At 36.3% G+C, this 27,234-nt stretch overlaps 1 protein-coding gene and 1 long non-coding RNA gene across 3 annotated transcripts; both read right to left on the reverse strand.

Moving 5' to 3' along the window:
* Window positions 1-7,327: 7,327 nt before the first annotated feature.
* On the reverse strand, window positions 7,328-8,253 carry LOC145316444 (uncharacterized). Its single transcript, XR_013878500.1, has 4 exons — window positions 7,981-8,253; window positions 7,744-7,799; window positions 7,508-7,565; window positions 7,328-7,425 (listed from the first exon to the last, which is right to left on the reverse strand). It is a non-coding gene; the product is annotated as an uncharacterized LOC145316444 (long non-coding RNA).
* A 9,852-nt stretch (window positions 8,254-18,105) lies between these two features.
* Window positions 18,106-22,995, reverse strand: LOC145316445 (eukaryotic translation initiation factor 4E type 3-A-like). 2 transcript variants are annotated; one of them, XM_080156941.1, is made up of 6 exons: window positions 22,814-22,995; window positions 22,295-22,442; window positions 21,834-21,956; window positions 21,168-21,303; window positions 20,895-20,985; window positions 18,106-19,063 (listed from the first exon to the last, which is right to left on the reverse strand). In XM_080156941.1, the coding sequence occupies exons 1-5, from the start codon at window positions 22,978-22,980 to the stop codon at window positions 20,969-20,971; spliced, it is 591 nt and encodes a 196-aa protein (XP_080013067.1). In that variant the 5' UTR covers window positions 22,981-22,995; the 3' UTR covers window positions 18,106-19,063; window positions 20,895-20,968. The 2 variants fall into 2 exon arrangements, with proteins under 2 accessions (XP_080013067.1, XP_080013066.1); XM_080156940.1 differs by having other exon boundaries at window positions 18,873-19,063; window positions 20,900-20,985.
* Between the last annotated feature and the right edge of the window lie 4,239 nt (window positions 22,996-27,234).

Here is a 27,234-nt window from a genome sequence, read left to right on the forward strand (position 1 = left end):
GATAACAACATCATTTAGCATAGGCTGTCTGCTGGTTCTGGAAAATAGGCTGGATCTCGGAATGAAGTCAGCAAGTTTTTCGTTCAACCATACTTTCCACCAGGACTCGTAGAGTTGGTTCATCTGCTGTAGCATTCTCGTCGGTTTCTCTACTGTGCACGGCTCTACAAGTGCCCTGTTGGATGCACGTCCAAGCATCAGCCTGCTGGGTGTTATCAGATCAACATGCTCCAAGTCATCTGTCCGTGATCCGATACATAGAGGAAGGTTATTCAGCTGCATACAGCACCACGCAAAGCTGGTCTCGTAGTTCAGTATGTCTAGACGCAATCCATCAAACGTAGCATGGAAAAGCCTCTTAATCTCCTGTATGCTTCTCTCAACCACCCCTTGCCAGTTGTGTCCTGCGGCTGGTGCTACCTTGTGTCTGATGCCTGCCAGGTACTGTCCAGACAGGGTGCTGGTTATATCTCCCATCGACAACTGCATGTCCTTGCACGCTTTGACTAGCTGGCTCCCTGGGTCAATGTACACAATATGAGGTACTGCATGATAGGTGACGAATCTCTGAAAGGCTCCAAGAAACGCCTCTGTGCTGTAGCTGGACATAGCATGGGCTGCGGTTGCTGAAGTCGTAGGGCATCTGAAGACCGCACACCATACTTTGACCGTGCTTCGGTGGTTGTGCTCGCAAATAGCTGTGAACGGCCCACACAGGTCAAGCTGAGTGTGGTAGAACGCAGGGGCTACGCATGTTCGGCTCTCATGCCGTGGTGCCATTTCCGCCTCAAGTAGTCGAGCCTTCCTCCTTTTGCAAGCTGTACAGTCAGCCCTCACTTCTTTTGCCAGGGCTCTCGCACCAATGATATACGCTATATACCTGGATTCTAGGACCATCTGTGGAACTCCTTTGTGGTGTAGGACCTTATGGTGAACATATATCATGATGGCGTAGGCAATTGGCGAATATCTGTCTAGTACCAGTTTTACGAAGGTGAGTGGTTTTAGGTCAGGAAACACATTTTCAGGATCATCTATCTCCTCTCCATCAAGGAATCGGCCTGTATAATGTAGTATGCCGTCTCGGTCGATTACGTGCTGTAGCTCCTTTCCCTTGTAAAACTTTTCCACCTCCTTTGTGCCGCAGCGGAAGTAGTAGCGCTCAATAACCGTCAACTCCTCCATTGATAAGGCATCAGATTCCGTGCTGATACTTGGGATCAGCATGCTTAACTCCACCTTCCGTTTGTTAGCTATTCGCCAGAAGATGAAACGTCGCATATAGGCAAGGATTCTCAATGTCTTCCGCCAACCATATTGGTTTGGGTCCAGCAGGTACCGTGAATACTTGTACCGTGTCTGTAACTCTTGGATATTACACACGACGGCAGATATCACCTTAATCTCCTTGTTGACCTCGTCTTTGTCTTCCTTGCTAAGTTGCATCTCCTTGACCGGTCTGATAGGCATTTGTGATCGGTCTAGGCGCACCCATGGTTTCCCAATCTGCCAGTCTGAGTCCTGGTCTATGTCAGACAGTTTAACTCCGTCACGGGTGCCAAGATCGGCTATATTGTTAGTCCCATCCACATGGAACCACTGGGAACGATCGGTGAACCTCAGTATCTCAATGACGTTATTCCTCACTCCAATCGTCATGGGGCGGGTATCTGAGTTGATCCAGGATAGTGCAATGGTTGAATCGCTGACAAACCAGGTATCTTTGACCTTTCCTTTCAGGTTGTTTGTGACCACCCTAGCCAGTGTCGCACCCATTGTGCAGGCTTTTAACTCAGCTCGCGGAATAGAAGAACCGGTGACCAAGCGGGATTTTGCGGCCGCTAACCTCACCTTGACTTCACCTGTTGGTAGTGTTTCTTGAACATGGACGCATGCGACTGCCAGATCCTTTGATGCATCCACTGACACTATCAGGTTTACTTCTGACGTCTCCGCAACACTTCGATGGAACTTTACTTCAGGTAACCGTTGCATTACCTCTATGTTTTGCTTCCATCTGTCAAGGTGGGCTTCAGGTAGCAAGTCATCCCAGTCTGTACCCAGCCGGACAATCTCGTGGTAGTCCTTCTTGAATTGCCCAGTTATTGGGGAGACCAACCCCAATGGGTCATAACAGGACGCCATCCGGGAGAGGAGGATCCTTTTAGTGAAGTTTGCCATTAGTGCTTCTCTAAGGTCTCCTGTTACTAGCTCGGGATTCTTACCTCGGCGCCTCTTACCAAAGAACAATGGTTTTGGGTCCAAAGATAGCAAGTCTTCTTCTGGGTCCCATTGATATCCTAGGACGGTAACGTGCTTCTCGTCCACAGATACCGACTCATGGGGTTTCTCACCAGAAAGTACGAACGCCTTTGTTTCGATGTTGGCCTGGTCCAGAAGGAAGTGGATGGAATCAATAGTCTTCCTCCTTTCCTCTTCAGAGTCCTGGCTGTCACTCCCATCATCCACGTATAATAGGTTTTCCAATACGTCAGCTCCAGCGGTATGTTCGGGGAAGTGCTTTCTGCCATAATCAGCTATGCGGTGCATTCCCTCTGCAGTTTGTCCTCCACTGGATATCACGCCGTAAATGATAGTAAGCATGACTCTTTCTTCCACTTCGTTTTCAGGGTTTAGGTCTGGTATCCACAGGTATCTATGCCAGGTCAACGACTTGGGGCGTAACTTTAGCTGGTTGTACGCCATTCTGATATCAAACAGGAATGCGTGCTTACCAGCTCGAAAGTTCGTGAGGAGGTTGAATATAGTCTCCAGCTTATTACTGCCTTTCGCCAATATGTTGTTCAGTGATTTTCCTGAGGTCGTGGTACTACTGGCGTCAAACACTGTGCGGACTGGAGTGGAAAGTGAGCCTTCCTTGTGGACCGTTCTCCATGGGAGGTAGTAGGATCCTGTTGCCTCTGCCAGCTGTTGCTGCATGTCCTCTGGCAGCTCATCCACTCTACAGCTGTATCCATTATCCACTAGTTTAGCATGGGACTTAAGGACCTCCTGACGCTTCACCTCAGAGCCCCGTAGCTGCTTCATTTGTCCTTTTAAAACAGCTAGGGCTATATGGCGGTTCTTACCAAGCTCCTTTTCAGGGTCTGCAGTAAATGGTAGCTCAGCCCACAGGCACTTATGTTCCATATCGAACTCTACTGATTTCGCTATCAGCGCATCTTCGGCTTCTTCGATAAGTGACTGATGCTCGTACTTGGGTCCTTGCCTGCATTTGTTACATCCTCTGCAGTCTGCACAACGATAACTGGCTTCAGACCCTATTCGCTCGCTGTCAAAGTATTCCTTCTCTAGCCGGCGAACATGCTTCGTTGAGCTCTGGTAGACTTGGTATGTCTCTAGCTCATCTGTGTCAGAGGCGGAGTCGATGGAGGCCACTGACCAGTCGAGCATGTCAAAGAGACTTTTACGCTGGTATGCTGCGGCCTTTAGTTCATTGGTGAAGTAGTTGGCTGCACTCATGAAAGATGTGGTGGCATGTACTTCTGCCCAAGCCTCATGGGGTCCCCCCAGGATGCCGCGGTGCCCCCCTACTCCAGTAAACTTGCTCTCATAGAGTGCCAGGCCGCAGGGTAACTGCATAATCAGCTTTGGGAAGAGCGTGTTGTATTTGATCCCAACGATGATGTCCACGCAACTTCCTCCTACTTTATCAGGTACTGTGGGTAGACTGGATGTGTCGCTGCCCTGGGCCTTGCTGAATTCATTGTAGGCTTGTTGCAATTTCCAGGTGGGGAATGGTGCCGTCGGATTGTCCATCTGAATCCCTGAGAGTGTGGCGCGGGCATTGTTGTCGGCGAGGTTCATGATAAACTGCTCTATACCATAGGGGATCTCAACACTTCGTCCACCAGCAACGTTAAGGACGGTAGGGCCTTCCCTCAGGGTCTTGGAGTTCAGTGCGTTAGCTGCCCTGGTGCTGATACAGCATGATCCGCATCCGCTGTCATAGAAGACTAGCAACGGTGGGCCCCCATCGGGTGATGGAACTTCTTGGCACATAAATATAGAGGGAGAGGTGATATCTGGTAAGGTGTCTTGGCTGGTATCAATCCTCTCTGGCAATTGGTGGGCTGTCTGTATGTAGTCTCCCACAAAGAGTAGTTCAACCGAAGGTATCTTATCTGCGTCCATTGTTTGCTTGAAGTGGTTAAGTCGCTTGGCATTGATCTTGGTGTGGTATATGCAGCACAGGATGTGTTTTTGTCTGCGGTGAGTTACACGACTACACCCACCAACATTGCAGAAGTGGTCAGTCCGACAATCATTCTTATGTGTCTCCCACCAGCCGTTTAGGTCTGACAGGTCTACTTCGCTATCCATCCTTAGACATCTGAAGCAGCAGCCTGATGCGGTAGCTATCTTGATCCGTTCCTTTACCTCACTAGATTGGAAGTGTTTGCAGTAGAACAGGTGAGTGTGTTGCTCTGTGCAGTTTTCACATCTTACCAGCTTGGGAGTGCTCCCGGGTCCAGCTTGTTCCAGTTTGGGTGTGGGTGGCTTGTCTCCGGTAGCCCGTTTCTGTCTTCCTTCCTGTAGGTTGTCTCCTGGATAAGCATGTTCGCTTTCATCTTCCGTAACCACGTCTGCTGTAAGTACGGTTTGCCCCCTTTTGTCCGGGTTGTGTTGGGCCTTTTGTGTCCGGGTTGCGTCCGTGGCATGGCTTGGCTCGGTTGTGCGAATAGAGAGCTCGAACGTTACCAGTTCGATTTCTTCATCTAGGAATTTCTCCAGGTGGCGGAAGCATTTCTCGGTATCAACTATACCGTTGCTGTCTGTACTTTCCTTGTACTTTCTGGTCAGCTGCTCGCCTCTTCGGTCATCTAGTAGCTGGTTGGCAATTACATGGATGTCTCCTTTGTGGTATAGTTCCGACGTGACTTTATTTTCGGTCACAAAGTTGACGATTTCTACAATCTTCATCCTTAAGTTGATTAGCCAGTCCAGTTGTTTAGCTCTGTCGGCAGTCTTCCATGGGCAGCGAGACAGCTTAAGGATCTCGGTGCGTTTGCGCTGCAGGATACGGGGTATGTTTCCATAACGTGCTGATAGTCGTCGCCATATTTCTTCAACGTTGGTCTCATGAGCGCATATGACCGCAGCTTGGTCCTTGAGACAGCGCTTTTTCAGCAGGTTTAGCCTATCGTCATGGGTAACATTCATTAAGGACCCTGCATACAATCCATACTCCTTTTTGAACTTATAAAAATCTTCACCCTCTTTCCCAGAAAAGGTGGGTAAGATTAAGTTTTCCGCTTTACTACGAGTAGTAGTGCTCTCAGTGCGGTACCCAAACCGTTCAGACTCGTGCTCCACTGATTTCTTGGCTTGTGAGAGTATGCGATCAAGGCTGGTCAGGGCGTCATCAATCTCACGCGCATCGTCTAACAAGTCTAGGTCTGCTGCGTCATCACAATGTATGCCTAGCTTTTTGATGATCTTGCTGGCTCCAGCTTCCAAACGCTCAAAACTTGTACGCATAGTCAGTAGTTGGCTGTCGTCGGAAGGGATGGTATTGACAATCTTCATGAGTTCCACTTCCATATCAGCTGCTTCTATCACTACCTCCTCTTTCATACCCTGTATGCGCCTGGTCTTTATATCACGCATGGTGTCTGTCATTGGTCTCCCTGAGGAGCCAGTGGTACTTGCTACCGACGGAGCGGCTGGAGGTTCCTTGCGAAGGGTAAGATTCTCGGCCAATGATTTTGCAGTCCTCTCGACAATATGCTGTGAGATGCTGTGTTGTAGTGTTCGGAGGCTGGCAGCAGCAGCGTTGGCTTGGGTTATCAGCTGAGCTGTGTCCTCGTCAGGGGTAACTGACAGATAGTAGGCTTTCGCATGTCGGTAGTTAAGGGTGACATCATGGATTTCCTTTATAGCCTGTTGGAGGACCTCCACAGGGTATGCGGCCAAGGTGTATCCCTCATACTCCTCATATGTAAGGGTGGTCAAATGGAGGTTTGCCTTATGGTTGGCTGCCTTGGTGTCCTCAGCCGACATGTTGGTGTGTCCTAGATGCGCAGAGGTGTCACGAGTGTCCTCTTCTAAAATTTGCGCGTAGTCGTACTGGTTATCCCAGTCAAGCCCTCCTGGGGTTTGCAATGAATCGATCCCAGATATACCAGTGGGTGTACCGGTATTAGCACGTCTGCGATACGGAGTCTCAGTCAAGGCTTGCTGGTCACGGGGCGTAGGGAGCCTGGGTCTAGGGTTCGAGCTTGCCGCGTCAGGTGTCAGGAGAGTTTCCTTACTTGGCCTAGGCGTTAGTGACGTACTAGTAGTGTGGGGGGGAGGTACCAATGGGTTTGTTCTCGGTGTAGGAGGTCGTATGCCTTGATGAATATTACGGACCTCAATACCAGACGGAGACTTAGTTATGACTCTGATACCGTCCTCGGATCGGATTACGAGGGGCCTACTGTAGGGAGCAACAACGGGCGAACGCTGAACTTTGCTCCGGGATTTGAACGCTTCCCTTTCGGTGTCTAATGGGGGAAACAGACTAGAACGTTTGGAACGGGTGTTGTCGCTAGGTTGCCCTTGCTCGATGGCTCTACTGACTAGATCGCTATTGTCCTTCTCGACGCTTATACTGTCTGCCATCAGCTTTTGATTTCAAGATCCACGTGATGTGATGGAGATTTTTGGCCTCAACGTTAGAGAGGAACAAACACGTGCGGGGTGCGTCTCGTGGCACTGCGCAGGTAATCGATTTATGGTGGCTTTTACGCACCTTGATTCGTCAGTGGTGGCTTTTACGCACCTTCAAGTTATATAAACAAATCAACAACAATAGCAATTTACAACAACAATATTAGCAATTTTTTAGCATCCAATATAGCATGAGCTTTTAACATCCCTCGCGGGAAAAGTTATTCTTTTCGTGGTGGAAAGGCCGGCTGCGACTTGACGGTAGCTCTTTTGACCCTACCTTTCCGTTTACGAGACCACGTGCTCTTGGAATCACCCTGGCTGTGTTGTTGCTAGCCCTGGGGTTCAATGTTTCTTTAGAAATTAATGCGCTGCCCCAGTCTGATGGCGGATATACTGGGATTCTTTACAGGTCAGCGTACCTGGGGAGCCTCATATGATGACTTGAAGAACTTAATTCTTATGGACATTTTCATTCTTCTGAAGTATTAATTATCCATAAGCGGTTAATTTCCTGAATAGAGTATCTAATTAACTATGGAAAGATAAAATCTTGCAATTAAATATTTTATAGGTACTCATTGCTTAGTTATAATATTTCAGAGTTTATAGTTTAACAAACGACATATATACAAGGAATAACTTTGCCCATACTACATATTTCATAATTAAATAACATAAAACTTACTAAAGAGTGGCTATATGAGGCTTTTTTGATGCTATTTGCTTTGATCGTTGCTGATGAATGTGCTGAAACAAATAAAATTTCGTTACATGAGTTGCTAATTTAAATTCTCAATTTAAAAGAAATATTTCAAATAAATTTGTGTACCTCTGTTGGATTTTGATTACAGTTACAATTGGTGATGGATTGAACGGTAAGATACAATCTACAAATAATTCATTATTATATACAATATAATTATCCTTTAAGTGATAAAATTGAATTTGAAATGAAATTTGTTTGATCAGGACTTTTAACTTTTCAATTTTTTTTTTTTATAAATACTTGATTGCTATGGTATTTCTGGAATAGTTGATCTTTTATTTTGCTAAATAACAATTTACCTTAGTTTATTTTTTTGGATGCAAACTTAGTAGGTGCTCAATCGGCAGTTTACATTCTAAACAATAACAAACTATATATATACTATCATGGATTTTTATTCTTTATCAAAATTTTGAAACTGCATGGATTTATTGTTAACAAATATTTCGACACTAGTAATCTCAGATAGTTAGGTGTTTTGTTTCTTTTGGCAATTTTTGATACAACAAATGATGAATAACAAAATAAGGGTTTACCTAGAGTTTACTTCCACAAAGCCTTCTCCTTGATTTGGCGGTCGCCTCGGAGTAGGTGGTTTTAACTCTTTTATTGGTTTTATTCTGCAAGAAAGTATAATTTTTGAGTATTTGATTTGATTTTGTTTGAATTTGGCAAAAATGAAATAAATTTAAAGAAAAGTAAATAAACTATTGCATCACATTGAGTTAATAAAATGGCGAGGTAGATGGGCATGGTTGTCCGCTTGGCTACTGTGTCTCAGGTTTGCCCCTAAATTAAACAGGTTTAACATCTGCAGGGGACTCTGTATTTAAAACCATCCAACGGGTTAAATCTAAAATTAGAATAGCCTAAAACCGTCACTATGAATAAAAAAAATTAATTGTGAATAAAAAGACATATAAGAAGCTTCACTTTAAAGAAGAACCATTTCAGTTCAGTGCTTCTCGTGATCCTTTTTTTTGGTTGTGCTCTATAAAGTTATCATTCTTGTTTTTTTATTATTAAATTTTGGATTCGTTCTCAAATATATCTTTGATTATGCCTATCTAATCATAACATCAAATTGATTTAAAGCTATATTTATATTTTAAGGTGAATCATATAATAATTTATTATTATTTGGATCTTACACTAGATTATCATGTACTCTAACAAAATGAAACTTTTAGCTGGCTAAAATAACGACCCCCCCCCTTCCCCTCTTTATCGCACCCTCTTATTGGATGAAAGAACTGACCAATTAATGATGATAACAAAAGGTCCGTCGGTCATATTTACTAAGCTTTTAATTTTTGAAAGTAATCAATCAAGAACATGAAATAAATTGTTGAAAGAGTAGCGTTGCAACGATCAATTGGGGTTTTAGTAGCTCAATATCTTTAATCTAAGTATGACTAAACTTTTTTTCTCTGAATATTTGAAAATACCAAATTTGAATATGGACCAATTTGGAGATTGGATAATGGCACACCCCTTTTTCAGAGGCGTATTCCAGTTGAGTTTATTTTTATTTTCTATTCTATTTTCTAGTAGTAAGTTTTTTGTCTAAAGTTAAAGAAATCGGAACTTGCTGGACCGGATTGGTTTTGCTTTTCAGAAAATCTTTATAAATGTCTTGGGTTGGTTTAAAGCTATTTTCTTTGCCTTTCCCGTATTCCATTAGAGGCTATGGGCAAAGCAACTAGTGTAATTTATATTTCACAAGGAGGCGACATTGGTACTTATACACATTCTTTCATTTGTTGCATTATACAAACTAGAAGTGTCAAAACATTTCCACCAATTACTTTATCTACAGAAAGCTCGATTTTGTAAATTAAGAATAGGATGTATGTACACCAATTCATCGTTCATCTATAAGAAAAATTCTAGTTTTAATAATGACGTGCATAACTTTGTGGCCAAACTTACTACGGACAACCAACCCTTTGATTGCATAAACTTTTTCTGGAAATCTTTTATGTGTATGGTAATATTGTGTTGTGCCTGTTTTTTGTCAATGCATTTCCACTTTTACTATTATTGTCATGCGCCTAACATATCAACTCAACACTATTTAACGTCTTAGTACTGAGTCGAGATTTGCTTATTATTTCAAACATCTTCGTTTTGAGCTTCGCTGCTACGTTAACAAAATTGTGCTTATATAAAAAAGTACAATTTAAATCACGGAACCTTTCGTAAGTTTTCTTTATTTTTAAGAATATTCAAATCAATATCAAATTTTAAATCATTTAACGTCTTCTAAAATCTAAAATATTTTTAGAAATACATGTAATTTGTTTTTGGGATGGGATTAGTTTATAAACATGATAGACAGATTAAGAAATAATATGAGCTTTCATACCAGCAAATAAACCAGTTTTCATAAAAATTAAATATAAAAATTTTTATTATTTAAAATATAAGCTGACTACTGCATTTATTTAAATTAATTCATTACCCATAATCTAATTATTTCCAAAAAAAATTTATTAGGTTCAATGTAAATATGCCTTTTGTATTTATGAACAGGGATGACAACATCCATAAAAGCGAAATACTGAAACGGTAGAACAAACGGACATTAACACTTATATAGTGTCAGAACTCAGTACTGAATAATCAGAATATAAATGTCTGAGAGTCGAAGCGAAATTTTAAGTAAATTTGTTCAAAAACTGCTTGATACAGGATAATGTTTATGGACATACCTACATTTTAGGACTTGATTATAGATGTACGGACATTCTTGTAATGATTATAGAGTTCCTACGCTTTCTAAATCGTACCTAACTACTAAAGGAATCACCATGCAAAGTTTGAAATCGGAAGGACAATTCTAACATGCGTAAATTAACGAAAAAAGCTATCTCTCTGTGACGGAAGGACGTACGGACCGACCCTAATTATAGAAAAACTTCGCTTTTAAAAAGAGTTAAGCTGAAAAGAAAATACGGAGATTAAAAATAATTCTGGTACAATGATAAAACATCTGAATCTTGGGTTTGTCTGATGCTAGTAAGGGCAGGAATAAGACAATGGACGATAATTTGATGTTCAACCAAATGATAAACAAAATTACCCTTAATTCGGTATGTGCTACTTTGCACATTCACCACAAGATTTAATAAAAAAAATCCTAACGTTTTTAAGCAAATGAATGAGTGATCGTAATCATAAAACTTTGGGGACCAGTATTATTAAACCTTCAATTTACCTCCCCTGCATAATGGAAAGGGCAATGACATTGAGAACTATAACCAAATCACCCTCAATATACTTAGAAGACAGACATGTGTATGAAGGTTAATTGATCGTCAACTGTCCTATGCCTATGTCCCTGAACTGAGGCACGTCTTAGTAAGTAGTTGGGTCATCGAATGGGGGGATGGAGGCAAAGAATTTATATCAAAATAATTTTATATTCCTTATATTTATAAATTCTGTAAAAAAATCTCAAAACTTGTAATTTTTAAGGAAGATTTGAGTTGGTTTGGAACAGCTTTAAGGCTATCTTATGGGGGTGGTTGTTATTTAATATAATAGTACAGGAAAAATTATATCCCCCCTTAAAATAAACATTTCTGATGTATAGGGTGTGATACCCAACTTACCCCCCTTTGGGTCAATAATTAGATCTTCTAAATTTTAATTTAAAGACTTTGCTTTGTATTTATTTTATAACATTTATAGACAGCACCAAAGAGTAACTAAGAGTTTTAATAAAAACAAATTCTTTGTTTTATTTTACTTCTCTTTATACTTTTTATTAATGCAGATGTTTTATATCTATGGTAAGTCTGTTGTTTTGATTACAATTATTACTGTGTATTAATTTACGAAAACAGTTAAAGTGTCTGACTATGACGTCAGAAAAAATTAACAATTAACCAATGAGAAGCCAGTATTCACAATGGTAAAATATATAGCAGCCTCTCATTGGTTAATTGTTAATTTTTTCTGACGTCATAGTCAGATACTTTTACTGTTTTCTAATTTACCCTTCTTTTTTTTACCTACGTTGTTATATGATTGCGATAACATTATTAGTTAAAATATAATGATTTTGACTTCAGCATAGCAATTGTTTTATCAAAGAAAAAGATTAAAGATAGACATGAACAATTATATATTGTGCTAGCCTAAAATCATGAATGCGCCTAAGAGAAGCTTCCGAAAAAAGAAGAACTGAGAACTCAATCGATTTTTGAGGTCTTGGGATACATATTAATGATAACGTTTTACCTCCCTAACCTAAGAAAAAAAATTAATATGACCATTCTTTATGCTATATTGTTTTTGTGCTATATCTGTAGTGATGAACGCTTACTAGGGAATATACAAATACATCATTAAGAAGAAGCAGACTTCAGACTTAAAGATACACACATACAAAGACAGGGGGTTGGTCACATGGATATGAGGGACATGTGTTTTTTCTTATATTTGAATGGTAAAGTTATGCATAGTTTCACAACTTTTCAACAACCCTTTGATTGCACGATCTTTGTCTGGAAGTTCTAACTGTGAGTTGCACGTGTTTTGGGCCAAGGCATCCCCCCTACATTAACTATAAAAGTCGCGCACCTGACATAGAAGCAGTAGGAAGTAGAAACCATTTATTTTTAATGAATTAAAAACATATCAAAAAGAAAATAATATTGAAATCTTATAAAAAAAACCCAATAATTACCATTAAATATACCACTCTTTTTAGTGCCTATAAAAAAAAGACGTCATACATTACAAATGACCAATACACAGAATGAATTACCAATGACAGTTCAGTATACATTTTAATTGACCAATGGTAGGCCAGTATGACATCATTTTTTGTAGGTACTATAAAAAGTCTTAAACTTTATAATTATAGTTAAAAATGATGTGACACAATCCCTGCCTAATCCGTGTAGATGATGTATGTAGAAAACTAGGGAGGCTTGCATATTCTTCTATGGAGATATTGTGTCCGAAAATCTGGTGATTTCCCTCAAAGTTCCTATCGAGCACTGAAACCCCCACCCTGTTTTACTTTTGGTAAAAAATTAAAATTAGAAAGGGTAGTTTTTTTTCCAAATGTGTAACCCCTGCGAGGGGGGAAGGGCCTAATTCTGTAGGGCTATTAAGTACCCGACCTAAACTAACCTCACCTGACCTAAAGTAATAAACAAACATACGATCCCTCTACCTTATCTTAAATATATTTCAAAAATAAGGAAGGAGGGGGGGGGGGTCAGTGATCAACTTGACACTTAATGGAAATACTCCGAATATCAAGATGAAACTTTTTGTGCCGCTCCTACCCCTCATATAAATGAATTCTATTCATATGTACTATACATTATTTTTATATATGTTTATTTGTTGTCTATACCTTCTGTTTAGTGGCGTAGCTGCTATATAACTTAATTTGTACACCTGCCTGTCTGTACGGCAGCTCATTGCTGATCTGAGCTAGAGGGCTATTTAATTTTCTTGGTTTTTTTAATGACAGAAAGCTGAATCATAAGCGAAGCACCAATTCTGTAACTCCTTTTGACTGTCCGTCCATCAATTTTGTTGTGTAATGGGTCTAATGTCAAAATGTCTTAAATTTCTTAATAATATTATCATTACAAATTAGCATTTAATGAAAAAAATATTTTATCCATCTGTTTCGCTGCTCATGTTATTTTAACAAACTGTTTTCTAAGAGCTATATTACTTAGAAAGGTTTTTATCCTTGTTATTTGTTGTGTATACCTACCTATTTTATATTATTCGTCTGTGATAGAATGCAGAAGGTCATTTACACTAGGGTAAGTCTGTTGTCTTGATTACAATTGTCTATCATAAGGACAATTTTGTTCACAAATAAAATTTCATAAAATGATGCAAGGCAAACAATTAAAACAATAATTCATAATTCATTCATGCTTACTTTAGTAAATAAATTTTAAACAAACTAATACCCTTAAAACAAAGTGTTGCAAACAATGTTTTCCAATAAAACGTTATCTTCTAGATTTTTTCTTAAGTAAAAGTTTTTTCTTAAGTCAATTTCATGTTGGTTTCTTAACAAATAATGAGATTCTATACAATAAAAAGTATAAGCTGTACAAATGAGTAAAGCTAATGGTGTGAAAATTTGTTTGTGAGTCCTTACAAACTGGACGGATGATTCTTTTTCTTGTAAAAGATGTATTACACTACTCATACATTGCACTTTAATATCAGAGGGATACAAAAGTTTCATAAATTTTTCGTTGATTTTTATTTTCACATGTTAAAAAATCTTTCGAGTGTACTGAAAAGTAAATTGGATTCGTTACATGCAGCGGTTACTAAGGCTGGCCGTAAGCTCATATACAGACAGACAGCAAGATTCATTGTACATAACTTTAATCTGCTTATACAATTGTTTTCATCCATCTTACATCAAAAGAATAGTGCAAGCCATTTTAAACATCTGTAGTGATATTGCTGTTTCGGGCGAGACTCGAACCAGTCAACCGTCCGACAACTAACTGTCTTATTTTTTTATTCAAAATGTTTTCCAGAATCAACATTTATGTCTATTAGTGTAGCTGACAGGATTCGCTCTGGGGTGTGGCTGACATTTTGGATGGGAGGGGGGGGGGGGGGTGAAGTCAGGAATCTAAAGGTATAAGACAATGGCCGATAAATTGATGTACTTCACAAATGATGACACGCCAAATTACCCCTTCTGTAGATTAAAATAAATGGTTGAAATTTAAACACTCAACTTAAACCAATCAAAATTCAGTAAAATTCAATTAAGTTGTTAGGCCAACGAATAAGAAAACTTTGGGGACTAGTGTAATAAATAGCCCATTGTCCCCTCTTTCGCTACTGAGGGGGACAAGAGGGGTGTTTTGGACATCTAGGAGGAGGGGGTGGGGATTGTAACCTTCTGAGAGGGACTCAAGGGGTGTGTCGGACAGGAAATGATGAAACAGATCACACAACGCTCAAGGGAGCACAGCACACGTTTCCCCCACTCAATATTATTCAACTAAGGTCAGAGATATTAATTTGGAAAATTAAATTACGGCCACAAGGACGTCCAAGCCTTTTTAAGGAGGGGGGTAATACATAATCTCCCAGAAAGGGGGTGGTGTGTAATATTTGCGTCAACAAATTTTTTCCCATCCCCCTCAAAAAATTCTTTTTTTTCAAGGGAGGAATATGGGTACTCTTTACCTCCTCTCCCCCTTGGATGATCCTCTACGATGAGGGTACATTTTTAGTTACATTTTTAAAATAGAATATTAAGTTATTTTTAGATATTCTTTAATCATTATTTTTAATTCTTTATATTACTTATCCCCGTCCACCCAAAAGTAATGGAATAGTTATTTCTCGCATCGTATTATAAACGGCTTTCCGCGGATATAGAATGTACAATTATGAGATCAAAACTATTTTTTTTAGCCCCGAGGTGACGAAGTCACCGGCTAAAAAAACTAGTTTTAATCTTATGATTGTACATTTCTATATTCGTAGAAAGCTGGATATAATACGATGCTAGACATAGTTTTTTCGTATGGAAGAGATCCGGATCCTATCCACCGGATTCGAATGAATACGAGAAAAAAACTTAAGACTTTTCAAATAATAACAAGACTCTATGTATGAATGATCGCTTTTAAAGATGTTAACATACACTTTTCCTGTAATTCAATTATATGCTATCAGTATGTTATTGTAAAAGTAACAGAATGTGTAAGTGTATGTCTGTGTGTTTGCACCAAAAAATCTCAAAACCGCAGGACCGACTTTCTCCTTATTACAGTAAATCGTCTCATTGGCCCCGGGAAAGTTTTTGTGTTTGTTTTTTTGGAATAAGAATACCTCGACCTTACCTAGAGAAAATTGTCGCGATAGAGGCTAGGGGTTGAGCCACAATATTCAATAAAATCTAAGGCATATTAGACTTGAGCTAAAAATCACAAAACCTATTAGTAAAACTGTTTTTCTTCAGATCAAGAATGATCATTTACATTATCTGACTTTATGGAAAATCTCATCCATGCAATTATCATTAGCATTTCATTAATTGTTAATTGTTTTTAAAGCGCTTTTTATCATTTTTATCATGAGAACTTCTACGAAAAATTAATATATTGTTCTGAAAAAAAACCACGCAACCTTTATTCAAAATACAGGAATAGTTATTCGTCGCATCGTATTATACAAGTTTTCCGCGGATATTAAAATGAATAATAATAAGATTAAAACTAATTTTGTTAGCCTCGAGGGGCCGAAAGCCCGGTCTAACAAAACCGCATTAATATTATGATTTTTGTTTTAATATTCGTGTAAAATTATCTGTAATGAGATGTTATACATGATTTTAATGACGAGAAGGAAATTGTCCCAATTTTGTATAATATTTGCGGAACAAGTTTTAGTTACGTCACATACGTTTCGGGAAAGAGAAAGGGAAGGGGGGAAGAAAATCTCTTCAAAAGAGATGGGAGAAAAGGGGGCTTTCTTACTATAATAGGCTGAGTTGATTAGACAAAAAAAAATCATATATAAAGATGCAACGAGTGCAAACTGCAATGTTTGCTATGCTCTTTGTAAATCTACTTTATGTTGCCTTTCCATAGATAAATTAATTTGTATTTTCTAGAAAATAATTAACTTTTAAATTCATCCAGCTTGGATAGGATATAGGTAGAATTTTGTATTTTGCTTGTTTATTGCCCCTACAGGGCCATATCCTAACATAGAGAAAATAGACAACATAAAGAGAAATCAACGAAGTACAAAAAGAACTTTCTTCTTACTCGAACTAATTTATTTTTAAAAACAGAACTGAAATATATGACTGCTAGCGGCTACGCACCTAGATGCCTTTAGTGGCACTTAATTTTTTTTTTATATTTAAAATATGTCTATGTATTTCGATTTTTTGTGATTTCTCTTGGGAGGGTGGTGGTACCCTCCCCCAAAATAGTTAAAAACTTTCACGGGACATATGAGAATCTACCCTGTTAAGGAGAACCCAATCGGTTCAGCGGTTAGCGAGATCCTTTGGTACAGACACACAGACAAACAAGCAAACAAACATCCTGTTACTTTAGTATAAGGATTATGCGTTATATTTTATTCGTGTTCAGAAAAGCATGGAAACAGTATTGAAATAAAAACTGCGTCCCATGGCTATGACGGCATCTTAAATTTTTAGAGGATATTATCTGCACTAGACTTTCTGGATCTAGTTGATTTAATTACATTTCCCCGAATGCCCATTAATTTGACATTTTTCACCTATTTATAGCCACCCATAGGGGGCTAACTCTCCAAGGCACTTCTACCCCTTTAATTACCTAATCGAGGAGCTTAACTCTGCGGGTCAATTATAACCTTTATAAACTAACGTTACCTAAAAGCCTAAACTGTCTAAATATTCTTAGTTATGGGCAATGTGTATCGGTCGACCGGGTCTACCAAATAGTTTTTCAAAAGTCTTAAAACAGAAAAAAATAATAGTTTTAATTTTTATTAAACATAAATAATTGTATATACATAACAACTACAAACTTTAAAAAAGGCTATATAATTTCACAAATCATGGTGAAAACAAGGATGACAACATCCATAAAATCGAAGCTCTAAACGTCAGGTATAACAAAACTGATTTTAAGCTTTTAATTTTCATTATCTACAGAAAGCTGACTATAATACGATGCAATATATGACTATTAATATACAAAAAATACAACATTTTATACTTTATCACAATAAAAAAACAAGGATGACAACATCCATAAAAGCGAAGCACTAAAACGGTAGGACAAACGGACATTAACACTTGTATAGTATCTGAACTGAAAATCGGAACATAAATGTATAAATCTCGAATCAAAATTGTAGGTAAATTTGTTGAAAAACTGCTTAAAAACAGGATAATGTTTATGGACATACTTACATTTTTGGACTTGATTATAGAGTTGCTTCGCTTATAATATTGTTCTTTGTTGTCCCAGGAATCAATATACCAAAAATCAGATCAAACGGATATTTAAAACACTTTAAAATTTGTTGTTAAAAAAGTAGAAAAATCAACATGTTTAAAATGGACGTACGGACATTTTGGTAATGATTATAGAGTTGCTACGCTTTCTAAATCGTACCCAACTACTACAGGAATCATCATGCAAAGTTTGAAATCGATAGGACAATTCTAACATGCCTAAATTAACGAATAAAAGCTATCTATCTCGGACGGACGTACGGACGGACGGACGGACCGACCCTAATTATAGAAAAGCTTCGCTTTTAAAAACAATTATAAACAACATTAACTAGATTTTGAAAATTAAATAAAAAAGGGATAAAAAAGTAAAGCTTTTGATTATGTAAGGTATATTTTTTGTTTTCATCTTTGGAAACTTTTCTTTAGTTTTTTAAAATGAAAAGTTTGATTTGTCCATGTTTTCTAATTAGTTTTTATGTAAAAAAGTAAATGCAATGTTTACATACCCTGAGACAAATAGTAAAAAAGGTTTGACTGTTTTTTTAACATTTATATAAACAACTATTTCATTATGTAAAACATCAAAAATTAACTCTTTTCATATGAAAATGAGGGTAAAATGATATTTCTATTCCACTTTTTTAAACAAACAATTGAAATTGTACAAAAAAAACCAAAAAGATATGCATAATTTATATTTTTAGACTAGCAATTATTTCAAACAAACTGGTATATAATCTAAAAGTTCTAAAATTAATTTTATCAAGTAAGGTTACTCTTTTTTGTTTTTGTGATAATTAATCATTTATATAGTTGATATTCTATACATGAGTTTTGTGGTGTGACTTTAACGGATTGGACAAGGTTCATTAAAATTTCACTAAGGGGGGGGGGGGGGGGGGTTAATGCAACCATCTCGTAATCAGTGAGCAAATGGCACTTAGAATTCGAATTTCGATCTGAACTTTTGCATGAGTAATCCTTGGTAGGTATATTTTTTCCTAAATCGAACAAAAAGTTGGAAAAGTAACGGCTGGCGGCTCAGCCGTTCAGTCGTTTTTTTTTGCGTATTTTCAGGGTAAATCCATCATCAATTATGTAGGAATCAACTTTTTAAACATATTTTTGGTTTAATTCATGTTAAATGATAGCAATAACCATTTTTAAAACTTCTAGTACCAACAGCTACCGTCTAGAACCGTTTAATAGCGTTTTGGAGTGGAAAAGAGTATTATGTGGAGATAGGTTTCATGACTAATTTGCAATATAGATATCCAAAAAATGGCAAAACGGCTATCCGCAAGCTGTTAGCCGTTACTTTTCCAACTTTTTGTTCGATTTAGGGAAAATAGACCTATCAAGGATTTACTTGAAATTCGAATTCTAAGTACCATTTGCTCACTGATTACGAGATTGTTGCATTAACCCCCCTCTCCCTTATCGACGGCGGTGTTTTTAACTGTTGTCCGGTTACTAAACACTTCCGCATTTTTTCCAGCGTACTGCATGTCACAAAAACGGCTATTAAATGCGGCGTTGAATGTTACACTGCCGCCTCCGCCGTTACCACCATGACCGCTACAACATGCGCAGTTGTAGGACACTCCCACGGCCTCTGGTTGGCTTTTCTGAAAAAATATATTAACTATTAATGAATTTTGATTGGTTGGTTCATTAAGTAGAGTTTTTAAACGTGTCAACCAATAATTGTATTCTATAAAAGTGTTAATTTTGTGTCTTAACATTTGGGATGTACATCAATTTATCCGTCATTGTCTTATCCCTTTTAGATCCCTAAGTTTTATATATTATTTATATCAACGTATTATAGACAGCTTTCCTCGGATATTATGCAGATAGTATGACTGAAAACTGGTTCTAATCCAGCGGATATACCATCTCCTTCCTCAACCTTAAATCATATCCTTATAATTAAGTAACAAGATGTCTGTCTGATTATACCAAAGGATCTTGCTAACCCCTGAACTGATATGGTTCTCTTTTACAGGATAGCATCTAAGGACCTAAGGTTCTTTTTTTAGGGGAGGGAAAAGAAAGTAGAAAGGAAAGAGAAAGCGCCCCTAGGACCCGCCCCCCCCCCAAAAAAAAATATTAGGTCATTAGGCTGTTTATTACACTAGTCCCCAATATTTTATAATTACGTTTTCTTATTTCATGGTATAACAAAGGGGGAAGAGAGAAAGAATATTTACCCCCATCCACTTACAGTTTTAATTTCTTTTAAACTTTCGACGGAAATTTTTGGAGAGTGAATTAACAGGTATCTAGAGGGATGAGACAATGGACGAAAAATTGATGTACAACCCCAATAATATTATAATGATACTCAAAATTTCCCCTTCTTTAGATTAAAATTACTTGTTAAAATGTTTGATCACTCAACTTAATGAATCAATGAATCAAATTGACTAACATCCTCAAAGTTTTTAAGTCAACGAATAAGAAAACTTCGAGACTAGTGTAATAAACAGCCCATTGTCCCCTATTTCTTACTGATTTTTACTGGTACCCAAACTTTTATATAGATATACACAGACAGTCATTTACCCTGTTACTTTTATATAAAGTGAAACTTGTAGCTGGCTGAAATAACAATTCTCCCCATCCCCTCCCCTCCAACTGGAAAAATTAACTAATAAAGTAAAACTTGTAGCTGGATTAAATAACAATTCTCCCCATTCCTCCCCTCCAACTGGATAAATGAACTAATAAAGTGAAAATTGTAGCTGGCTAAAATAAAATCCCATCCCATCCCACTGGATGAACGAACTTACTAATAAAAGATGTTCATGTTAGCAAACTAATTTTCTCCTGTCATAATATCCACTTATATCCTATTATCATAATCAGGGATCCTAAGGGATAAGACAATAAAGGATTAATTGATATACGCCTTTTATTTATTGATTTACAGCTTGCACACGCTGCTATTTTGTACTACCCTATCAAGAATTATTTAAACGAGATGGTTCCATTAAACCCCCGCCCCCCTTACTTCAGATTTTTTTACGTTTTTTATGTAAAATTTGCTTTAAAATATTATTAGATCCTTGTCTTGGAGTAAATAGAGGTTTAATTTGTAAAGGGGTAGTTTCACAAAAGGCATATGAAATTAATTTAGTGAACCGCATATTTTTTCCTGGTTAATTAGTTAAACTACATTTATATGGCATATATTTGAAAGAATTTCAATTTTCTACCACGTAGTTTTTTAGATATCAAGACTTGAAAATCGTCTTTTTAAATTGCATATTATGAAAAGAAGATTTTTAAGTTTTAATATTTTCAAAACTACGTGTTACAAAATTGAAATTCTTTCAAATATATGCCATACAAATAAAGATTAACAAATTAACTAGTAAAAAATATGCTGTTAGCTAAATTAAATTCAAATGTTTAGACACCCCCCCCCCCTCCTCAGGAAGGTTTATAACTGACCTAACCTGAAACTGGATCCCTAACTGGCTTCTCAGGGAACCAATGGTCTCTGTACCTCTGGCGCAAAACATCGATCAGGGCATCGTGGAACCTGTAAGTTAAACACAATTTTTTCATGGGACACGGAATAAATAACAATTAAATAACATTAACAAATGAACGGTGTCTTAATCTAAGAAATATACTTGAAATAGAATGCATATGATGTTACGGAGGAACAACGGAATATTAATGAAGTTTGTGCACTAGGTACTATACAAGCTTCTTCCATACCTGTGTCCATTTGTTGTGGTTGTGATGTCAACATGGTGGGTTGTGGTAGGCCAACAAAATTGCCAGCTTCGGTGGTTTTTGATAAGGCTGTGGCAGCGTTGTTTAGGGATTCCATAATGGCCGCACTTAACCCATCCTAAAATTGAATAAAAAGATTTTTAAGAATACATACAAGTTTAATTGTCATTTTTTGGCATTAATGTCAATTTGACATTTACTTAAGTATAGCTTTGAAATTTATCCGGTGGATTAGAACCGGTTCTAAGCAATACTAAAATTCATGTAGACAATTTTCTATAAATAATGAAATAAAATCATAATTGGAATTAATCTTATAAATTTTCATTTTAGTATCCGCGGAAAGATGTCTCAAATACTAGACCAATATGCTCGCAATTTATTTTTCGGCTATATTAATCAATATTCTATGAATAATAAAATAAAATCATAATTGGAAATAATCTTACAAATTTTCATTTTATTATCCGTGGAAAGATGTCTCAAATAACTAGACCAATATTCTTCACCAAATATTTTTACGCAAATGTGTCAAAACTTCCCCCCCCCCCTTGACCCAAAGTGTTTTATTTTATGTTTTTATACTATACAATTGTTAGCAATTCAAATTTTTTCAGGGGTATAAAGAACCCTAATAGTTTATCAGACCTGTATAAGATCATCCCTGGGGCGAGGGGAAACAGAGAGCCCCGCAATATTGTCTCCAGGGGCCAGGGAGGAGTCAAATTGTTCTCCAATGGCGGCCAATAGAAGCTCCTTCCAGACACGAACCTGAAAATGCAACAGGGTGATTTTTTCTGTAAAACGTATCTATTTCTTTTATTTGGATTCGTTGATAACACATAGAATGACTATTTGTTTTAACAACAACTTGATGAAAATCACGTGAAAAGCGCTTAATTTTGGCAGATTAATGCAAAAAAAAGAAAAAGATCCAAAACGTAGGTATGTATAACGTTGATCTAAAATATTAAAATTTGTCCTTGTCTATTATGTTCTCCAACAATTTACAGGAGGCCTACATCGTTATTTGTCCCCGGCCAAAATTACTCAGCTTGTCAAAAATTCGCCAACATCACCCTATTCATAATGACAAACATCTAACTTACAGTGTCCTTCTTGTAGCACTTGAGCCTCCAGGTGCCACCCTTGGAGATGACGGGGTCCTCCCACAGGGGCTGTCTCTCCTCCCTCATCAGGTGATAATAACTTCTGATTGGAAGATCATGACATGCGGGGATATGATTAAACACAGACCTAAAGTAAAGAAAAGTCTAATTTAGAATAAACTAAAATGCTAGTATGTATAATAATCCCCCTTCATCTGGTCGATTTAGTTTTAAAAATTAGTTTGTACAGACCAATCTTTTTTTCATTAAACTATTATAAAGCCCATGTAAAATATCCTTGTAAAGGACAATTATTATACTATAGACGCTTAGTATACTGATTGAAAAAAAAAATATTAAAAATCAACATTCAACCAAAAAAATAAAAAAAATATGAGAATGAATAAAACTCTCGGTTTTTCTTTTGACTTCAAAATCAAATAACCTAACTTATTTGTCTTCGAATATTTTTATTTTGCCCAAAAAATTATTATGTTGCAATGCTTAACAAATACTTACCAAAAACCCTGTACAGTAGAGAATGTATAAATTTTCTTGAGACTAGCAGTATACTCGGCAGCCGTAGACCCCTTGTTTGCTCTAAATATTATATAATAATATAATATAGGAATAAAAATAATGTTTTTTCTTGATGTAAACACAATAATTGGCATAAAATCTATCATCCTAAATGTAAAAATCAGATATAGACTCCTTTTTAGAGCAAATATAGAGCAAAAAGTAACCAAGACATTTTTGCAAAGTTTGAAAATCTAAAGAAAATAGTTCTTTTTGCTTTTGATATACATATCAGATAAATGTATAAAAAATTAGTGATCAAAAACTATAAAACAAGTTCTAACTTTTTTCAACCCTATCATTGATTAAAATGCACTTTTAGGTTTACTCATTACCAAAGTTGCACATAAAAACTCTTTTTTTAAAAGTTATTAAACAAAATAAATTCAAATCAACAATAAGGCGTTTTTTATAATGCAGTAGGCCATTTTGTAGTTGTTTTTTTGGCATTTATTTTGTTTAATTACTACATAAAAAGAGTTTTTATGCACTACTTTGGCAATTCTTAAACCTAAAAGTGCAATTTAATCAATGACAGTGTTGAAAAAACTTATAACATGTTTTATAGTTTTTGATCACTAATTTTATATACATTTATCTGATATGTATATCAAAAGCAAAAAGAACTATTTTCTTTAGATTTTCATACTATGCAAAAATGTCTTGGTTACTTTTTGCACTATATTGACTATAAAAATGATTCTATATCTGATTTTTACATTTAGGATAATATATTTTATGCTAATTATTGTGTTTACATAAAAAAAACATATTTTTGTACCTATAACTTTTTTTATCATAAAATGTGAGAAACTGCTTTTTTCCTATATAAGGTGAAAAAAGTAACACTAAAGAAATTTTTTTGCCTTAATTATGTTCTAAACTTATAGATAAACATGTTTCATAAAAAGATTTTATTCTAAATCTGTCATTTAAGGCATGAAATAAATTTTGCAAATTAACATTGCAGATTTTTGCAAATAACTTGCAAATGTGATTTCTGCGGATTTTCTAATTTACATAGGCGTTTTCTATGTATATTCCTCTTTCCAAAAATACCTCACTTGTCAAGATTGGATAAAAAAATCTTTGTGGTCGAGATTCCATAACTGTGAAGGTGTATCTATTTTTCAACATTTAGTGGGGGCATGGGGGACAGTGGCTAGGGGGGGGCAGGGGGGCGTTTTGGTCGCTAGTGGGGGCGATTGCCCCAAATGCCCCCTTCAGTTCGTCACACTTCATTAGTATTATTTTAAAATTCTTAATATGTTTGAACATAAGTTAAGGCTATTATCTTGGAAGACTTTAAAAAAGTTAAAGGGATAGTTCTACGAAGTGTATTTAAAGAGTTAAGGTACTTAGAGTAGTGAACTTTTTATATGTCTGAGTAGAATATATTAGGCATTGGATAGATATGATTAAAGAATTTTTAACATTGACCAGTCCAAACTTTTTTTATTTGACAATATCTAAAAAAGTTAAAGTGATTTGCCACATAAATTACATGAGAATGGTCTATTTTTTTCCAAATATGTATAGCCAAAACACCAATATCAGAGAATCTTTTTCCACATATTTCACAAGAGTTATAAAAAAATTGAACAGGGGTTCCCCTTGGGACAAGTTACTTAAAAAACATAAAAAATAACGTCCGGTTAATTATAGGACAGGTTTTCTATAGATTCTTTTTAAAAAAATAAAGAAAACCGTCCGGTTTACAATATACACATTATCTCACGCGGAAATACCAACTAACCATACAACATATATATATATATATATATATATGGTGCATTATTTGCCGAATGTACCACTTTTCTGCACTACCTCTCCAATTTTGTTAATACTCTATATTTTGGTCTGTTGGGTCATTCAAGGATGCTGGATGGCGAAAAAAAAGTTTCAGAGTCCCTGGATGTCTAGATATCTAGCTATTTCTTCATTTTTGTAGAACTTTTCACGACACATCATTTGTTATTTATGCAAAAACCGCAAAAAACGAACCGTTTTGCCGTTATTCACCGCCAAAGGCAGAATTTTTTACGTTTTTTGCCGTTCCCGAGGTTCTAATGGGCATTTGTGGTAAGAAGACGTTGATTTATCAAGATAACTGTGAAATACTTTTATTTAGGCATTTTAATTTACTAAATTTCATGTGAAGTAAATTTTTTTGTAAATCCAACCGATTTTTGTCAAAAGGAATTTCAAATGCACATGATTTATGTTTCTTTTATCACTTATGTTATAGCAATTATTTATGTTATATTCACTTCATTTTCTTGTTTTAACAATTGAAATTTATCTCGACGAAAAACGGTTAGCTGCACAAAAAATTTTACTTAATATGAAATTTAGTAAATTATATTACCTAAATAAAAGTATTTAAGAGGGATCTCGATAAATCAACGTTTTCTTACCACAAATGCCCATTACAACCTCCGGAACGGTAAAAACGTAAAAAAATTCCGCCTTTGGCAGTGAATAACGGCAAAACGGTTCGGTTTTTGCGGTTTTTGTATAAATAACAAATGATGAGTCGTGAAAAGTTCTACAAAAATGAAGAAATAGTCTATGGCCCTAAAACGACTCCTTCCCCCAAAAAATGGGCAAAAACCATCATTTTTCAAAAACATGCACAGGGTGTCCCAAAAGTGTAAAAATTTGTAAAATAGGCAAATATTATTGTTATTAGTCAAAATCTGTATCTATATGACAGTTTTAAGTAACTTAAAATAGAAAAAAAATTTAAAAAAAAAAAAAAAAAATTTTCTCTTTTTTTGAAAATACAGGGTGTCCAAAAAATATGAAAATATTGATCTGGTCAGAAAACACTATGGCCAAACATACTAAGACACATATTAGAGTAATTTGAAAAAAATAGCCAATTTGGACCAAGTTTTAGCTCTACAGATACAAAAATCACATTTACAGGGTGTCCCAAAGTGAAATTTGACAACCTTATAGTCCCGGGTGGTCCGAACCGTTATATACCACATATGCACACAGATAATACACAGGATTTAAGCAAAAAAAATGATTTTTTTCGGACAGGTATTTTGGGTATTACGCTAGATATCCAAAATACACTTTTTGTTGGACACCCTGTAAAATTAGAGTTTTGGCCAAAATAGCATTATGTGCGCTTTTTACATGAATAAAAGATCATTTTGATGTATAGAATGTATAGATTGGATGTAAGATTGATGAAAAAATTAATTTTTAAAATTGTGGAAAAATGGGTGTTTTTTTACATTTTTGTTACCTACCTTCATAGATAGCTAGATATCTAGACATCCAGGGACTCTGAAACTTTTGTTTCGCCATCCAGCATCCTTGAATGACCCAACAGACCAAAATGTAGAGTATTAACAAAATGGGAGAGGAAGTGCAGAAAAGTGGTACATTTGGCAAATAATGCACCATATATATATATAATAAGACCATTCTCATGTAATTTATGTTGCAAATCACTAACTTTTTTTGGATATTGTAAAATAAAAAAGTTTGGTCTGGTCAATGTTAAAATTCTTTATCACAATCATATCTATCTAATGCCTAATATATTTAATATATATTTTAAGACATATAAAAAGATCACTACTCCAAGTACTATACTAAATATTTTATTGGTCATTCTTTGTTGTTATGTGTATTTCGTTGTATAAAAAGTTTGAAGTTCTATTAACTAGTAAATGCTATCTAAAGTTGTAATTATGACAAAAAAGTTTTTGCCATATATAACATGCAACGAAGTTGAAAATAAAAATGAAAAACTCAATTTTTAAGGAAAATCCCTGGTCAAAACTTTTAATTTTAATCAATAACTTTATATTATGCACTACTACGTTATTTAAAATAGAAAAAACTTACAGTTCACTATTTTGTTTTAAATGCACTTTGTGAAACTATCCCTTTAATCCTAACATACCATGAAGAGTAAGTTTCCTTCTTTCTCATTTTTTTTTAGCTCAAGCACTTTATTTATCAATGAATATTTTACCATTGTTTTAAGTTCTGCAATAAGATATTGTATGCTGATACTGTAATTAATTTCTGTACACTAGGCACGTAATGGGAATCCCCCTTCCCTTTAATACTTTAAACTAGGGGGAAAGGTCATCCCCTCTCATCCAATACCCCACCATTTATTTTTGGCCGCAGAAAACACATTAACCCTTTACAGTTGGGCCCCTTGCCGCACCTTAATCGGTCGGGGGGGGGGGGGGGCGTTCAACGCCCCCCTAATTATCTCAGTTCCTATTAGAGCTAGAGGACTAAATTTTTTTGTGTAAGTCCCCTGTTTGATAATGAATTTCCAACCTTTTATAAGTCTAAGTCAATTTTCGCTTCCTTCACCCTTT

This window comes from Acartia tonsa, chromosome 4 (genome assembly GCF_053477335.1).
Source record: "Acartia tonsa isolate MP-2025a chromosome 4, ASM5347733v1, whole genome shotgun sequence".
NCBI lineage: Eukaryota > Metazoa > Arthropoda > Copepoda > Calanoida > Acartiidae > Acartia > Acartia tonsa.

Bases quoted from the DNA above. Each gene is read 5' to 3' on its own strand.
- LOC145316445 (XM_080156941.1), bottom strand. From the start codon at position 22,980: ATGATAGATTTTATGCCAATTATTGTGTTTACATCAAGAAAAAACATT. The intron at 22,443-22,813 runs GTAAGTATTTGT...TCTTTACTTTAG, and splicing joins TCTACTGTACAGGGTTTTTG to GTCTGTGTTTAATCATATCC. The intron at 21,957-22,294 runs GTAAGTTAGATG...TTGCATTTTCAG, and splicing joins AGTGCTACAAGAAGGACACT to GTTCGTGTCTGGAAGGAGCT.